Genomic DNA, 15388 nt, shown 5'->3' on the forward strand with positions numbered 1-15388 from the left:
TTATTTGAAAAGAGGAAATTAAAGCTTTGTATATGTTTTTTTTGGTCATAATAGCCTGTTCTAATCTATGTGTAATCTATGTGTATCAAAAAGTCTAAATTGGCCTAAGGCCCTATCTACGAATAATGTACAAAAGGACGCTGGAACCGGCCAATATTTCTAGCATTAATATATATATAAGAAATCAATGGCCGGCCCGAGAGAAAAAGGTATCGGTGTCACTGGATACCACCCTCCCACTCTTCCTGCTCAATCCATTCATTCCATTTATCTGGCGCAATCCCTGGAGTTCCGGTGGCACTCGTGCTTGCAGTTACAGTCGCATCACTCTTCAATCTGGTTGGAACTCCCGATATGACATCAAGGCCCCTTTTCACGGCAGCTGATTCTAGCTGGGCGGGTGCAATGCCACCCCCGACAGTTGAGTCGAGTCCGCCGACATGAGTCTTCGTGGCTAAATCCAGCTTTCTCGCGGGTGTTCCGGCGTAGGAAGTATCCAAGCTGCTGTCAAAAGAATCAGGCGCATTGAGCGCCTCATTGCCAGCCATAAGCATGCCCATAAGGGGATCGTTTGGAAATCCAAGATTCGCATCGAAAAGGCCGTCATCCTGTGGTGTCGCAGTTGCAAACGGGTTGAACTCGCTATCTGCAGCCTGGATGTTGACCTGCGGCATGTATGTTTTGTCGCATGGTGCCCCTGCAGAGATAGAACTATCCGTGCCGTTGAAATCATTAGGCCCAGGCCGTTTAGAGAGCTGCGATTGTTGCTCGAACGATCGAGAAACTTTCACCTCGGGTTGCTCGATAGATTGCAAGGCAGGCGACTCTGATTTTATTTCGACTGGCATAGACTTGCCACGACTTGGCTTCGAAGTATCCGGACTTGGCGGCTTAACTGTTGCTGATTGCTGGAGTTTCATCGCAGACTCGGCTTGACACTGGTTGCGATACTGGCGTCGATTGTGGAGGTTCTGCGTAACTTGTGGCTGTGGATCAAAATTTTGAAACTGATGTTGCGGCAAATATGCTGGAGGCTGAGGTATGGTGATTGGCATTGTCGGCATGATATTGGGCATAGCATACGGCGGCGGGTGGCCATCGCCCATCATTTGCGCCCGATAACCCATCTGCGCATTCATCATACTGGCGACGTTCGGATAAAAACTGGGAACCTGGCTTGCTTGATGCGCTGCCTGTGCAGCTGCCTGTGTGGCATATGAGTCTCGCAGGGCCCCTTCAAGAGCTGACCGCATTTGAATGTGGTTCGTGAGGTAATCTGACAACTGATGGCGGCTGAAATCGGTAGACTGGCTATGGAGGGCGCTGAGGCACCGATAATGGTGTGGGAGATCGTCTTCCTCCTCCTCATACATCTCTTCGTTTATTACATCTTCCTCAGAGACTCGTAATGATCTGCCGGTCCGTCGCTTGTGTATTTCTGATGCGCGCCTGGCTGATTCTACACGTGCTTCTAATGAGCGGTCACTCCTCCTTGAAGCGGCGATGTAGGCCCGCTCCTGGTTCTCCTCGTGTGTACGTTCGGTCTGAAGCAGTTAGTGACTCTGTTGGATGGAGTGATATGAGACAACTACCTTGATTGCCTTAGCAGGCGGGATGCATCTCAGAGGAGGCATCGTAATAAGCAAATACAATTGAATATAATTGAATTGAACAGAATTGAACAATTTTAAACCTGGCCACTGCAGAGTAGAGGAACTGAACGCAAAAAAAAGTTGGTTTCGGCAGAATCAGATGTATTAAGAAATAATTGGAAGCTGGACACAAGCTTAGGGAGGGACACGACCGTGGCGATCGTGATGGTTTGCAATGCTGTTTAAAGCGGCCTAATTGTTGAATAAGGCCAGCGATACTGACGCGATAGTGAAGTTATGAAACAAAACGGAGGTAAGGCCCGAAGCCCTACCTCTTGTTGCTCTACTGATCCATGGGCCAAATGGATTTTGCGATGGTTGTTCGACGTCAAATCGAGCTGTGCATGACGTTACCCCGGATTCATAGACCACAACAAGAGGCTATCAGAGCTCGACCCCTGGGATTTTAGTCAAAAATATAAATCATCTCTAGTAGCGCATCATTAGTAGGCTATGCTCCTGCTCTCTCTTCATCTAATATCCAACGAGATTCCTTATTCTGTGGAGACATTACTTCAACGACTTCAACGACTTCAACGTGCTGGTGGTGTTGTCCTAGGCCGACTGAGAGCTCTCGATTTGGTGCTGAGGGAGGAGCGACCAAGCCCGGGAAGGCCTTCCGCGCCGCCTGTAGCCGCCACTTGATGTCACTTTTTCTGGGTTGTGCCCCGCAAACCATATATCAACTTGGTCTGATAAAGCTTCAGTCGAGAATGGCCGCTATAAAGTTACAAAATTCACCGCCATAGCGAGCATTAGTAAAGCACTAAAGCTTGAGTCCAGTGATAAATTCCTCGGACTTCAACCCCCGCTCAGTGCTTTCTCCTGAGAATGAGTTCGTCGTTGCTCATAATTAGTCAGGAGCAACATGCAATTCAACTCTCCTATCCTCGCATCACCCCACTTCCCGGACCTTGCTCCGCCCTTGATACTTCCCCGAAGTCGCATGCCAGTTCAACCTTATCTGAAAATAAGCATAGGCCATGAGATTGAGCACTTGAATACAGATGAACACCTTCCATTAGTGTTGCAAAGTCTGAGGCATGGCTAAGACGTGTTGTGTTCATACTGTTTTGTATTACGCTGGCTGTGCTGCATTCTAATTCATATATCGAAACCCCCATCGGGCAAAAAGAATATTCCCAGCATATCTGGCGGTAGTACCGTCAGCGCGGAATTAAAACAGCTCGGCTTTCGGCACTTACCACCATTTCCGCGATATCGTTTCTGGTGCACCTGGTGCAGTCGTTTGGCGATGCTTGTCATTCTAACCATAGACTCATAACGACGTCGTCAAAAACTTTATTTGACTGTTTTACCGATTTTTGGATGTCCTATCCAATCCGAAGTTCGCTGGAACATAGAGAGCTTCAATCATCTGATCTTCTTGGGTGGACAAATCCGTAGCTCTCTTCACCCATCATGCGACCAGCGTTGCTCTCTAACCCGCGTAATCGGGCAAGTCATGATCGCGCTCCATGTACTTTGGTAATTGTTCCTCGGTCTCGTCGGGCGTGTAAGAAGATGAGGCCATGTTCCCAGCGGCTACGGAATGCCGTCCATCGTTCTGCTCTGTATCGTTCGACGAGTCACCTGGCACGCCCGTAGGTTGTTCTGGCGGCGGTATGCGAGGTGTGCTTGGCGAGGATAGTGCTTGCAGTTGATACCCCATTTGAGATGGGCGGAATTGGCTTTGCGTGCTTGGACTTCCCATGGTAGGCCCTCTAGCGGGCGACTCTGCGCGCTCTAGGATAGCGGATGTAGCTTCCTGATCGCGTTTGCGTTGTCGAAAGGCCCGAATAGCCCAAGCATTGATGCAGATGAAGAAAGTTAAGCTGACGCATAGTATCCATACGACAACCATTATGTTTGAGGCTTCGCGAAGCGGATGACTGGTATAACGGGTGTCCGCGGCAACAGCGTTTGTCGCTTTGATTGTTGTGCTGGTACCATACATATTGGTGAGAGGCAGCGTGATGGAATGTATGAGAAGAGAGATATTATCGTCGTTTATGTGATAGGCAGAGCTAAACACAGTGCGGAAGGCACGAACTAGGGTAAAGGATATGGAAATATATAGGAATGGACGAGATACATGGATCAATAATATAGGAAAGAACGAATGAGTTGGGAAAGAACGACAGGTGATATGGATAAAAATTAGGAAGGAACGGGGGGCAACATGGACAGAGATAGGAAGTACGAGAGGCAGAGTATAAACAATAAGAAACTATTCTCGTGACACCTAGCTTTCCTCTATTTGTGGTGTATTCCACGGTACATGACATTGAGGCCACTGAACGAAGTGCCTTTTAAGGGTGAATCTTTGCACTTATCTAGGAGGACAATACAATTCGGCGAGAGGTCAAACTCTATATCGAAATGACGAAGTCCTTGACAATAAATGCAGAAGAAACGTTTGCTACACATCGTATTGCAAACAAATACTGTCGTATTATTGTCGCATTGATGTCTCGGTCGGGAAGCCCACGATCCGCAATATAGGATTTGTACGAGAGATATGGGCGTTTAGAGCGCTAATCCAGGTCAATGCAGCCGCCGGCCCCTGTTCCCCGGATATTTCGTCATAATTGCCGACGCCGCATCGGACCTCGTCAAAACTTTATTTCTATCGTAGCGGGGTGTACATTCTCAACGCCATTCTCTCGCCGACTCGCTCAATTATCCTTCCTTCGCTCTCGGATCCATAGTAATAGCTCAATTGCTTTGCCCCTCCTGATATTCCCGTTGGCTCTAAGCTATTGGAGGATCGGCAATCGCAAAGAGTCCCCTCGGCTATATAGGCGCCATGGCGTCGACGACAAAGGCGCCGGAGAAGCGCAAGGAGAAGCCAAGCGCTCTCCGTTCGGTGATAGCTGGGGCGAGTGCTGGTGCCGTCGAAATTTGTAAGTGCAGCCTTCTTAGAAACAGAGCCTGAAGGTGGGCTGTTTTTTAGAGCATGGGCTAATAATGCGACTGTAGCTATCACCTACCCTGCAGAATGTATGTTGGGACCCTTCTGAGCGACAGCGAAGCTATGGCATATAACTGAAAATGCTGCTGGTTGATTCTCTGGAGCATCCTCAAAGAGCACGATGCCGCCCCAGGAGAAATTACGCCGCATAGCTTCGTGGGCCGGATGCGCTCTTGATACCAGAGGACGGAAATATTGACAGGAAGATAGTTGCCAAAACCCGAACACAACTCAACCAACGGTTATCCGGCGCCGATAAGCTCCCATGGCCAAAATTCGGCCCAGCATGGTACGCCGGCTGCACAACGCTGATTATCGGCAACTCCTTGAAGGCTGGAGTCCGGTTCGTGGCATTCGACCAGTTTAAGTCCATGCTGCAAGATGAGAATGGACACATCTCCGGCCCTCGCACCGTCATTGCCGGCTTTGGAGCCGGTGTGACTGAGTCTTTGCTTGCCGTAACCCCATTTGAGAGTATTAAGACCACACTGTAAGCCGGTTTCTCCCTTGGACCCCATGCCGCGTGCTGACACTCCTAGGATCGACGATCGCAAAGCCGCAAAGCCCCGCCTGCGCGGTTTCCTCCACGCCGTTCCCATAATCGCACGAGAGCGTGGCCTTCACGGCTTCTTCCAAGGTTTCGTACCAACGACGGCACGCCAGGCCGCCAACTCGGCGACGCGATTCGGGTCGTATAACTTCTTCAAGCAAATCGCAGAGTCATACGTGGCGCCTGGCGAGAAGCTGGGTGCGGCGAGCACGTTTGGTATTGGTGGTCTCGCAGGCCTGATCACGGTGTATGTGACGCAGCCTGTGGACACAATCAAGACGCGCATGCAGAGTATTGAGGCGAAGCAACTGTATAAGAACAGCTGGGACTGTGGGAGTCAGCTTGTGCGGAATGAGGGTGTGTTGACGCTGTGGTCAGGAGCGTTGCCGAGGTTGGTGAGACTGATGCTTAGTGGCGGTATTGTGTTTACTATGTACGAGAAGAGCATTGAGTTGATGGATAGGGTGGATCCTGATAAGAGATACATTTGAGTGATGGAATAGATAGAGTAGGGGCTTCGTTTTTTTGTATGTCATACCGCCGCTAGACGATGTCAAAGCATCGAATGTAAATTGGGATAATAGATACTATGAGGGCTGAACTACGCCGTCGTCGGGCACTACGACCGGCCCATGCCCTTCGGGGCTTTTTATGTTGTGCAGCTACTTGTGCATTACCCCTATGCAGGACGTCCGGTCTATATAGCGCTTAATACGAGTACGTTTTAATTCAAAGGGCTCGATGGTCTAGTGGTAAGATGCCCGTCTCTCAATTATCGACCGGTTTTGGATACATCCAAACTCGCCTTCGGCAAGCCCCCGAGTTTGAGGTTGAGAACCGACAGGAGACTCCAGTTCGAATCTGGGTCTGGCCATGTTTTTGACTCTTTGATTTTTTGATTTTTTTGGCCTTTTTTGAAGAGGGAGGTTGCCCGTTCGAGTCGTCGATGAGGCTTTGTTGATCGAGCCTTTGTGTGGCGGCTGTGAGGCTTCTCACTTTCGTCACACGCAACCACAGCCACGGAGTTTGAACAATGGCCACCATTGTTGGCATTCTACACATCTAGGGCTTCTATTATTTGAACAGTTGTTTATACACATATATCACAATAATTTATAACTTGTTTAATCGTGTATATATTCCTCTCTATAGTAAAGGTAGGTAGGCGTCCACCAAGAACAATCTTGGCGGTGGAACTTACAACCCGCCCACGATTCTAATAACCACTCGCCTAACTTAATACCTGAAGCAGTCCCCACGCCGGATCATTCAGACTGCGGCCGAGGATACCACCGAGTCTTTCCCCTAGGTATTCTCATTTCGTAACTACATGACATAAATCGTGTACAATCAACATGCTCAGAGCTTCAGTCACTGTCTTCATCGTCTTCATCATCATCGCTATCCTCCTCCTCCGCTTCCTCCAGCCACGCAATGAAGCCACCTGCCATCGTCCGGACACGTACCATGTTCTCGGTCTCGCTGCTCTTAGGGTCCTTCCACCATGCCTCGAAGCCCTCCTCTTCGATGACTTCTAGGCCGTAAAGCTCCTTGCAGAGACTGAACAGGACAGCCTCTCCCTTGTCGCGGTTGCAGAGGTCCTTTTGAAAGCTCGTAAGGAGATCAGCCTGGTCTCCGACACGCTTGTCCCTACCCAGGGCAACATCAGACAGGAACGCCGTGGCGCCTTCCTGTGCAAGTGTCTGCTTGACAGCCTTGAGCGGCTCAGCACCACCCTCGATGAGCTGCACAATGCGCTTGATGAAACCGACTGCAATGGCACGGTGCATGTGGTGGTCAGTGGCGTTATTACTGAGACGGAGCGAAGTGAATTCTACACGGGTGTTGTGGAAGTCGCCACTCTCGCTCAGAGTCTTGAACACATCTGCAACAGCGTCCTTGTGGAAGTTCTGACCGCTTGACTCGTCTCCCGAGGCCTCGTCATCAGATACTGCACTTGCGAAACTTGAGTGCCTGGAGCGTGCCTCGGCTTCATCCTCGTCAGAGCCTGCATCGGATCCGATCTGCGAATAGGAGTCTTCGGCAATGTTGAGGTGTGCAGTGCTGTAGATAAGGGTGCTGAGAAGATCACGGCAGACATCCTTTCCATCCTCCTCGCCATCTTCGTAGGCATAGCCATCGCCTCCCTCACCGACGATAGCGGTATCTGCTGGCACTCGTGCAAGAGGCTCGCCATCAACGTCTTCGCGCTTGCGCTTTGCTCTAGTTATACGCTCGCCGGCCTTGACTGTAGTGTTGCTGCCAATTCGAACAGAATATGAAATGAGTGCTCCTTCGAGAATGGCTGCAGATTTACCAATCGCAGCTTCACTGGCGATAATGGACTTCTGGATGTGCGCACCATCCTCTACAACAACATCATCCCAGATATAGGAGTCCTCGATGACAACATTCTTGCCGATCTGACACCTACGGCCAATTATTGAGTTGCTGATAACTGTGCCGTCGCCGATACTGGTTGCTCTCCCAATAACGGTCTTCTTGCCGACCTTGCAGCTGCGGGCGAGAATAACACCATCTTCCTTGATTATACCACCAGCACCACGGTTGTACTTTTGATCAATGACCCAGTTGTTGTCAGGAATCATTGGGAACGTCCATCGCCCGAGTATGTCCTTGCTGACGCAGTCATACATTTGGAGGGTGCTAGCTCTCGCAGCGTAATGCTTGTCGACGATTTCAATATGGATAGTCTTTCCATTGAGTTCGTAATCCTTTAGGATATTGTGAAGGAATTGGGATCGCGGCTTCTCCGCGTCGAACGACTCTGACCAAAGAGCCAAGACGTCTGGGGTGCAGATATCGATTCCCGTGTCAATCAAATCGCCACGCATCTCAAACTCAGGCTCCTCCAGCACCTCGACTGGCAGGTCAATGTATTTCCTCTCGTCGAATGGAGTCATCTCATCATAGTGAAGAATGCGAACTTTGCGTAGGTTGTTGACAAATACTGGAACAACCGCTTTAGGCTTCGCCCGATGTTGCCCAGGCCCGCCGTATCTTGTGACAACAGTCATGATTGCGTTCTTATCGTCGGTCCTTCTCGTTCGGTGCTTCTGGAGTATGGGGCCGATAGGTAAGTTCGAGACAACGTCCGCGTAGGTTAAGAGGAAGTCGCCGGTAATAATTCCGCGGCTATCGATCATCCTCATGGCATCTCCGTATGAAGTGGACTGAGAGTGAATGAACTCCAGACTTGAGAATGGCGAGGCGAAGGAGGTCGCAGGATTCCATTTTGAAGCCAGCAAGTATGCTTCCACTTCAAATGTATGCGCCGTGCAGTAAATAATGACCTCTCTGATCCCGTTGAAAGACAGAAATTCCAGGGTATAATCAATCATTGGCGTATTACCGATTGGAAGAAGACACTGTTTTCACATTAGCCAATGCAATATTATACCAAATGGAAGATCGCCGCGCATCTAGGTCTGAATGTCGCATGGGCAAAACTCACTCTTGGTCGCTCCAGTGAGAATGGGAGGAAGCGCGTCTCGAAAGAGTCCGTCAAAACCTGGCGCAAGTTAGTATTTGACACATTAATAGCTGATAAATATTGCATACCACTGCCTGGAACGTCTCCTCGCGCTCATCAGCCTTCTTCGCCTTCAGCGCCATCTTCTTGCCCTTGGCCGCCGGTTTTGTGTTGTTCTTCTGTTGCCCCGCCATGGCTACTGATTTCTTGTTCTCCTTGGGGCGCTGGAAATCCGATTAGCGCCGCGCCGAGAAAACGCGTCCAAGTAATAAGGGCCTATAAGCTTCCAGTCGTCATAAACTCGTGGCTGCGCCGCATATACAACGGCTTGAAATACAAAGAGAGACGTCGACCGCATATAAATTTCCCGATTGTTACTCACCCAGAATAGTTCATCGGAAAAACTCTTTCTCCGAGCCGATGAACGGCCGTCGCTTGGCAGCGGATCCATCCCCAGATATCCTACCAGGTAACCTTGTGACTGGTAGCTTGATGATCACGATGCACACAGAAGTTCACAGCAACAGATACTGCAAAACTGCCTTGAAGTTGCTTTGAGATGACATAAATAGCTGGGGGGTTGTCTGATATGTGTTATCTCTTTGAGAAGTAATGTTAGCTGGCGTCAATACCAGGTCCTTCTCTGGGCAAAATCGCGCTAGCAATAACATACCCCGCTACAATCAACAGGTCTTTCAGCAGTATGGCTTCACACATATTATCGCGGTTTCTACCGTCTAACAATATGGCACCGTCGATTTATGAGGACCTAAGGGCTGACGTCCATGGCATGTCGGACCCCGGAGATATCGAAGAGCGAGCTGCCATGGCCATAGATGAGGAGAACCTGTCGACCCGATACCAAGACTACGAGCTACATGAAGACCTCTTCGACGGTCATGAAAGCCGGATGACAACAGAAAGCACGGCATTTCTTGCACAGCAAGTAAAAAAGAAACCACACAAAAGCCCCGGCAGGGATCGGAGGTCGAAGGGTGGCGCCAAAGCCAAATGGCTGTCGCGCTCACCGAGGATGCTGGACGACGATGGCGACGATGACGTTCCAGCTTCGTTACTGATCGAAGAAGAAGAGGAGGGTGGAGGACCAAGTCATCCAGCGGCCCAACAACACTCCCCGCGACCAGCGAAGGTTGCGCCTATAACGGGCACTACAACACAAAACGCCCAAGCTCGATGGGCTGCAGTACAAGAGCAGCAACGGCTACACGATGACATAGGGACAACTCGGCTAAGAGCTGCTGTTCCCAAACCCGGGATTTTCTCTGCGAGTCGAAAAGAGAGAGCGATGTGGATGTGGATAAATGTTACAAACTTGGACCGGTTTATGGGAGAGATTTATGCATATTACCGTGGGGCTGGCATATGGCCAATATGTCTGGACAGGCTGCTCAACCTTCTGTAAGATGGTTCGCACTCCCTCTTTTGGTGGAAAATTGCTAACCTAAGTCTAGGCGGATTGTCTTCGTGGCGACGTTTACAACCTTCCTCACCCAGTGTGTAGATTACAGCAAGATAAGGCATAGCACATCCATGTCACAAATTGTTGTACCGCAGTGCACGAAAAACATGTCCGGGATGCCAAACTTTGCGATATGGCTGTTGGTATTATATCTCATATACCAATCCATATTAGATATTGTCGACATCTCCCGCTTGAGGCGGATGCAGGATTTCTATCTGTACCTGTTGGAAATCCCCGAGAGCGACATGCAGACGATATCGTGGCAGGAGATAGTGGCGAGGCTGATGAACCTGCGCGATTCAAATCCGATCCTAGCAGATAAGGTTTCGCCAGCACTGCGTCACTTTATGGGCTCCCAGTCTAAGCAACGCTTGGATGCCCATGATATTGCCAATAGGTTGATGAGAAAAGAGAACTACCTTATTGCGTTGTTCAACAAGGAGATCCTCGACTTGACTCTTCCTATCCCGTTTTTCAGGAACCGTCAGTTGTTTTCGAGGACTATTCAGTGGAATTTGAACTTCTGTATCCTCGATTTCATATTTACCCCTGAAGGCCAGATTCAGCAACTGGTGCTGAAGGATAGCAAGAGACGGCAACTAAGCGACGCCCTTCGCAGCCGGTTTCTGTTCGCGGGATTGATGAACATTATCTGTGCGCCTGTTATTGTGTTATATACACTCATTGTGTATTTCTTCCAGTATTTTAATGTAAGTATTTCGTCTGCCTTGGATTTCATTTGCTTACAAGACTACAGGAATACCACAAGAATCCGGCGGCACTTGGGTCGCGGCAATATACTCCTCTAGCTGAGTGGAAGTTTAGGGAGTTCAACGAACTGCCTCACCTATTCGACAACCGTGTAAATATGTCATACCCGTTTGCTTCGCGCTATGTGGAACAGTTCCCAAAGATCATGACGGTGCAGATAGCAAGATTTGTTGCATTCGTAGCCGGTGGAATAGTCTCCATCCTCGCCCTCGCCTCCATCATCGACCCAGAACTCTTCCTCGGTTTCGAAATCACCCCCGACCGAACAGTCCTCTTCTACCTCGGCGTAATGGGCACTCTCTGGGCCGTCGCCCACGGCGCCGTCCCCCCCGACAACCAAGTCTTCGACCCCGAATACGCCCTCCGCAACGTGATCGACTACACGCACTACATGCCGAAGCAATGGAAAGATCGCCTCCACACCGACGAAGTCAAGCGCGAGTTCGCGGAGCTGTACCAGATGAAAATCGTCATCTTCCTCGAGGAAGTCCTGAGTATCATCTTCACCCCTTTGGTGCTCTGGTTCACCCTCCCCAAATGCAGCGATCGCATCATCGACTTCTTCCGCGAGTTCACGGTTCACGTCGATGGTCTCGGATACGTCTGCTCCTTCGCCGTGTTCGACTTCAAGAAAGGCGTTGGCGGCAGCGCTGTCCCACCAGGAGCTAGGAACGCTGCCGAGGGACTGAGAGATGAATATTACTCCACCAAGCACGGCAAGATGGCTGCTTCCTACTACGGCTTCCTGGATAACTACGCTACGAACCCCAAGACTGGAATCCCAGGCCACGTGCCCCCGGGAATAAAACACCAATTCCACCCCCCTCCGTCCTTCCCAGGACTCATGTCCCCATCTCTCACAGCGGATATGCAGACTTCCCGCCTCGGCCAACAGCAACATAAGTCCCGCTCCGCGGCCGCAGGTCTAATACCCAGCCGCACCCCACGCTTCCCATCCACTCCTGCAGCCGGGCATGCATCGCCTATGCCTTCCATGCTACTGGACCCCCATCACCAGCCCTCAACCACTGGCTTCGGCGGCGGCGGGGGGGGGAAGAGCTTCCACGGCGGCCCGTCGAGTAGATGGAGGGGTCAGCAGCCGAGGAGTATTATTGAGCAGCCCCTTGAGGATGGAGAGGAGGGTGAGGCGCCGCCGGTGCCGTCGTTGCCGAATGAGAGTAGTGGGCTGGATGCGTCGGTGTGGGAGACTTCGCCGGCGAGGAGTGGGATTGGGGCTGGGGAGGTGGAGGATGGGGATGGAGGTAAGGGGGTGGGAGGAGGGGTTTTGGGGTTGTTGTATCAGTTTCAGAAGGCGCAGACGGATACGAGGCCTGGTGTTAATATTTAGGGGGAGGGGATTGTGTTTAGGGCGGGTTTTGGGGAGGTTGGGTCTACAGCGTTGTTAGGGGGGGTTGCGTTCATAGCGATTAAGAAGCGTGGGTGGTTGGTTGTGTTTATAGGGGGAGGGTGTTTGTTTTGGGAGTGCTGGTGTGGAGTAGAAGGGCATACACACGGAACATTCTCGGGGATGGATCGAGGATACCGGGTACTTCGGGGCTGAGGCGTATATTGCTATTGTGGAGCATCAAACCTACCCCCTTTATCGGCGGGGTTGAATGAATCGCCTCTTCGAAGATTGCCACATCACCTCGTCTTTTGATTGCGTGGACTCTCACCCTCGCATTATGCGATGCCGGGAGAGCGTGAGATGAGATGGGAGATTAGAGGCTGGGAGAGGGATTTGAGGGTTGAGTGAGTGACTGGAGGTGGAATATGGGAATATGAGGGTTATAGACTTCCTCCGTCTTTTAATTTTAACCAAGTTAAGTCAAGTTATATGACCTGCTGACATAAGCCACCACCAATGTTCCTCCTCGGCCCATCATTTCTCCCCACCCCTGTTGTTTCCCTCGTCCCTTTCCGCTTTGGTCGTTAGCGTGTAGTGAACCCAACCGAACCCATCTGCCGTGGCTGCAAAACAACAACCGTGGTAGTTCTACACTTGCTTGCTCTGCAATAATTTTAGCTCCGTGGAATTGGGTGAAGCCAACAAACATTACGGATAATCCGCCCTTTCGTCATTGAAGATAATATAAACAAAACGAACGCTTTTAAACCTCCGTCAAAGAGACAGCTCACTACTACATCTTCTGTCGAACTAGCTCACCCAGCGTCATCCCGACACACTTCTCATCGCTCCCCAAAAAGGGACGGAGAGAGGCCACCGACCTGTATTCCCCCCCCCCCCCCCCGGGGAGACCGTCAAATCAGGAACACTGGCGCTGCAACCAGAGGCTTACGGCGGTCCAGCGACCGCTGTAGGTATGGCTCAGAGCGCGAGCGATGTTCCGCTCGAGGAATATGAGTGAGTCGCCCTGTCCCCCCGTCCCCCCGTCGCCCCCAGCTGTCGGCAATTGGCTTACATGTGTGTTTGTTTAGTTATGAGGGATTACCTCCGGTATGAATCGATGTATACAATTGGAGAGGAGGATGGAGGGCTAATGCGATGCAGAATTTCAGCTTGTTGCAGAATATGACGGCTGGTGCGGTGGCGGGGATTGCGGTATGTTTTTTACCCTTCTGTGTCGACGGTTGTTTTTTGGGAGGCGCAGAAGACTGATTACAGACACAGGAACACACAGTCATGTACCCCATCGACTCGATCAAGGTATGTTGTATTCCGCCGCGCACCGAGATTTCCTCCATCTGTCCCCCGAGGGCCTTGGCTAACTGGCACCAAAACAGACGCGCACACAGATCCTCGGCACCATGCAGCAGCCACGCACGGTGTATAACATGAAATGGGCTATCGGGCTATGGAGAGGAATGTCCAGTGTTGTGGTAGGAGCAGGTCAGTTCTTATCCTTAATCTTGTCTGGCCGTGACGGTTTCTGACGTGTATGCGATTTAGGTCCCGCACATGCGATTTACTTCGCGACTTATGAGGCTGTTAAGCATCTTATGGGCGGTAACCAGGCGGGACTCCACCACCCCCTCGCAGCTGCTACCAGCGGCGCCTGTGCCACCATCGCCAGCGACGCGCTCATGAACCCCTTCGATGGTAACCCTCACCTCCCCCAAAACCGCCCTCCTCCCTACCCACGCACCCGCCTTTCTAACACACCCCCCCAGTTATCAAACAACGCATGCAAATCCACGGCTCCAAGAAGCTCTTCCGCACCATGCCTGACTGCGCGCGCTACGTCTTCCGCGCCGAAGGCCTGCGCGCCTTCTACGTCTCCTACCCCACCACGCTCTCCATGACCGTCCCCTTCACGGCCCTCCAATTCCTGGCCTACGAATCGATATCCACCTCCATGAACCCGACCAAGGCCTACGACCCCGTCACGCACTGCGCTGCGGGTGCGGTGGCGGGAGGGTTTGCGGCGGCGCTGACGACGCCAATGGATGTGGTCAAGACGATGTTGCAGACGAGGGGGTCGGCGAGCGATGCGGCGCTGAGGAATGTTAATGGGTTTGTGGAGGGGTGTAAGTTGTTGCATCAGAGGGAGGGGTATAGGGGTTTTTTCAAGGGGGTGAAGCCCAGGGTTATTACGACGATGCCGAGTACGGCTATTTGTTGGTCGGGGTATGAGGCTTGCAAGTATGTTTTTCCTCTCTACTTTTTGTTTCTCCGCCTTTATCTTTATTGATACCGGTTTACTAACGTCCACAGGGCTTACTTCATCCGCCGCAACAACTCAATCCTATAAACCAACCCATCCATCCACCCTCATCTCATTCGTCCGCTCTCGCGCATACATCGTTATCTGACCACCACCACCAGCATTCGCCAAGCGACATCGGAAGTCCCCCAAACCCCGACCGAACTACGTCTTTTCCCATGCATGCGTGTGTAACGGATCACCCAACCACGTACCCCTGCCACCCCCGGTCTTGGCGACGCGACACATTCATCAGATAACGACCCGGCGGCTTCGGAGATAGATGGATCCACGGAGTCGTTGCGGAGATACATACGGCTTTTTGCGACCACCGGTGATTGTCGATACGAAAAAAAAACTGTACATTCTGTCATATTTCTACTTTAATTATTTCCGTTTTATGGAGCGCGCGTACGCACACGCGCTCGCGCTAGGTTCTTGTCTCTTTTTTCGGCCAGGTCGACTGGGCGGCTGGCCTACACTTTATGCGTGGTTCTGCATGTATAGACAGCCTTCCTTGGGACGGCGAGATGCGAAGGGGCTATTTGCTTTTTTGGCTCAAAAGAAGAGGAGGGGGAGGGCGTTTTTTTCGAATTTTCAGGGACGACGACGCTAGATTGGACTGTGTGTAGTGTGTATAAATATGATAGGCTATCGGATTCGGATTCATAGCGTGGGGGGAGGGGAAAGGCTGATTCTTATCTATTGATGATTGTGCGGGTGATGTGTGATGGGATGTGAGAAGTTGATGTAGTGATCTCTGCTTGTTCTATCTATGCTTCGTATCTATACTCCCCCTC

At 51.1% G+C, this 15388-nt stretch overlaps 6 protein-coding genes and 1 non-coding gene across 7 annotated transcripts; 4 read left to right on the top strand and 3 right to left on the bottom strand.

Annotated features, from left to right (window-relative positions):
• Window positions 1-53: 53 nt before the first annotated feature.
• Window positions 54-1645, bottom strand: VC83_04558 (uncharacterized protein). The gene is made up of 2 exons (XM_024468188.1): window positions 1593-1645; window positions 54-1544 (listed from the first exon to the last, which is right to left on the bottom strand). Exons 1-2 carry the CDS (start codon window positions 1632-1634, stop codon window positions 219-221), a joined length of 1368 nt encoding a protein of 455 aa, XP_024322800.1. The 5' UTR covers window positions 1635-1645; the 3' UTR covers window positions 54-218.
• A 749-nt stretch (window positions 1646-2394) lies between these two features.
• On the bottom strand, window positions 2395-4145 carry VC83_04559 (uncharacterized protein). Its single transcript, XM_024468189.1, has 2 exons — window positions 2858-4145; window positions 2395-2803 (listed from the first exon to the last, which is right to left on the bottom strand). Exon 1 carries the CDS (start codon window positions 3607-3609, stop codon window positions 3094-3096), a length of 516 nt encoding a protein of 171 aa, XP_024322799.1. The 5' UTR covers window positions 3610-4145; the 3' UTR covers window positions 2395-2803; window positions 2858-3093.
• On the top strand, window positions 4146-5867 carry VC83_04560 (uncharacterized protein). Its single transcript, XM_024468190.1, has 4 exons — window positions 4146-4558; window positions 4635-4655; window positions 4837-5116; window positions 5166-5867. Exons 1-4 carry the CDS (start codon window positions 4462-4464, stop codon window positions 5665-5667), a joined length of 900 nt encoding a protein of 299 aa, XP_024322588.1. The 5' UTR covers window positions 4146-4461; the 3' UTR covers window positions 5668-5867.
• Window positions 5868-5910: 43 nt separating this feature from the next.
• On the top strand, window positions 5911-6050 carry VC83_04561 (the record flags this gene model as incomplete). Its single annotated transcript has 1 exon — window positions 5911-6050. It is a non-coding gene; the product is annotated as a tRNA-Glu (tRNA).
• Window positions 6051-6295: 245 nt separating this feature from the next.
• VC83_04562 (uncharacterized protein) lies at window positions 6296-9017 on the bottom strand. The gene is made up of 3 exons (XM_024468191.1): window positions 8759-9017; window positions 8652-8708; window positions 6296-8565 (listed from the first exon to the last, which is right to left on the bottom strand). Exons 1-3 carry the CDS (start codon window positions 8861-8863, stop codon window positions 6544-6546), a joined length of 2184 nt encoding a protein of 727 aa, XP_024322586.1. The 5' UTR covers window positions 8864-9017; the 3' UTR covers window positions 6296-6543.
• An 89-nt stretch (window positions 9018-9106) lies between these two features.
• Window positions 9107-12725, top strand: ATG9 (autophagy protein atg9). The gene is made up of 3 exons (XM_024468192.1): window positions 9107-10088; window positions 10142-10862; window positions 10910-12725. The coding sequence occupies exons 1-3, from the start codon at window positions 9373-9375 to the stop codon at window positions 12269-12271; spliced, it is 2799 nt and encodes a 932-aa protein (XP_024322587.1). The 5' UTR covers window positions 9107-9372; the 3' UTR covers window positions 12272-12725.
• Window positions 12726-12934: 209 nt separating this feature from the next.
• Window positions 12935-15343, top strand: MRS3/4 (mitochondrial). The gene is made up of 8 exons (XM_024468193.1): window positions 12935-13288; window positions 13363-13381; window positions 13436-13486; window positions 13556-13591; window positions 13669-13774; window positions 13835-13984; window positions 14056-14527; window positions 14600-15343. The coding sequence occupies exons 1-8, from the start codon at window positions 13248-13250 to the stop codon at window positions 14634-14636; spliced, it is 912 nt and encodes a 303-aa protein (XP_024322591.1). The 5' UTR covers window positions 12935-13247; the 3' UTR covers window positions 14637-15343.
• The last annotated feature ends 45 nt before the right edge of the window (window positions 15344-15388 follow it).

The sequence above is a fragment of the Pseudogymnoascus destructans genome (assembly GCF_001641265.1).
Source record: "Pseudogymnoascus destructans isolate 20631-21 unplaced genomic scaffold scaffold_15, whole genome shotgun sequence".
NCBI classification, from domain to species: Eukaryota; Fungi; Ascomycota; class Leotiomycetes; order Thelebolales; family Thelebolaceae; genus Pseudogymnoascus; species Pseudogymnoascus destructans.

What these genes read in the sequence shown, in the direction of transcription:
- VC83_04558 (XM_024468188.1), bottom strand. Translation starts at nt 1,634, where the DNA reads ATGCCTCCTCTGAGATGCATCCCGCCTGCTAAGGCAATCAAG. An exon ending in CGCCTGCTAAGGCAATCAAG is followed by an intron (nt 1,545 to 1,592) that starts GTAGTTGTCTCA and finishes TAACTGCTTCAG; the next exon opens with ACCGAACGTACACACGAGGA.
- VC83_04559 (XM_024468189.1), bottom strand. Translation starts at nt 3,609, where the DNA reads ATGTATGGTACCAGCACAACAATCAAAGCGACAAACGCTGTTGCCGCG.
- VC83_04560 (XM_024468190.1), top strand. Translation starts at nt 4,462, where the DNA reads ATGGCGTCGACGACAAAGGCGCCGGAGAAGCGCAAGGAGAAGCCAAGC. An exon ending in TATCACCTACCCTGCAGAAT is followed by an intron (nt 4,656 to 4,836) that starts GTATGTTGGGAC and finishes ACAGGAAGATAG; the next exon opens with TTGCCAAAACCCGAACACAA. An exon ending in GAGAGTATTAAGACCACACT is followed by an intron (nt 5,117 to 5,165) that starts GTAAGCCGGTTT and finishes TGACACTCCTAG; the next exon opens with GATCGACGATCGCAAAGCCG.
- VC83_04562 (XM_024468191.1), bottom strand. Translation starts at nt 8,863, where the DNA reads ATGGCGGGGCAACAGAAGAACAACACAAAACCGGCGGCCAAGGGCAAG. An exon ending in AGGAGACGTTCCAGGCAGTG is followed by an intron (nt 8,709 to 8,758) that starts GTATGCAATATT and finishes AACTTGCGCCAG; the next exon opens with GTTTTGACGGACTCTTTCGA. An exon ending in TCTCACTGGAGCGACCAAGA is followed by an intron (nt 8,566 to 8,651) that starts GTGAGTTTTGCC and finishes ATGTGAAAACAG; the next exon opens with TGTCTTCTTCCAATCGGTAA.
- ATG9 (XM_024468192.1), top strand. Translation starts at nt 9,373, where the DNA reads ATGGCTTCACACATATTATCGCGGTTTCTACCGTCTAACAATATGGCA. An exon ending in GACAGGCTGCTCAACCTTCT is followed by an intron (nt 10,089 to 10,141) that starts GTAAGATGGTTC and finishes ACCTAAGTCTAG; the next exon opens with GCGGATTGTCTTCGTGGCGA. An exon ending in ATTTCTTCCAGTATTTTAAT is followed by an intron (nt 10,863 to 10,909) that starts GTAAGTATTTCG and finishes ACAAGACTACAG; the next exon opens with GAATACCACAAGAATCCGGC.
- MRS3/4 (XM_024468193.1), top strand. Translation starts at nt 13,248, where the DNA reads ATGGCTCAGAGCGCGAGCGATGTTCCGCTCGAGGAATATGA. An exon ending in GCTCATGAACCCCTTCGATG is followed by an intron (nt 13,985 to 14,055) that starts GTAACCCTCACC and finishes ACACCCCCCCAG; the next exon opens with TTATCAAACAACGCATGCAA. An exon ending in TCGGGGTATGAGGCTTGCAA is followed by an intron (nt 14,528 to 14,599) that starts GTATGTTTTTCC and finishes TAACGTCCACAG; the next exon opens with GGCTTACTTCATCCGCCGCA.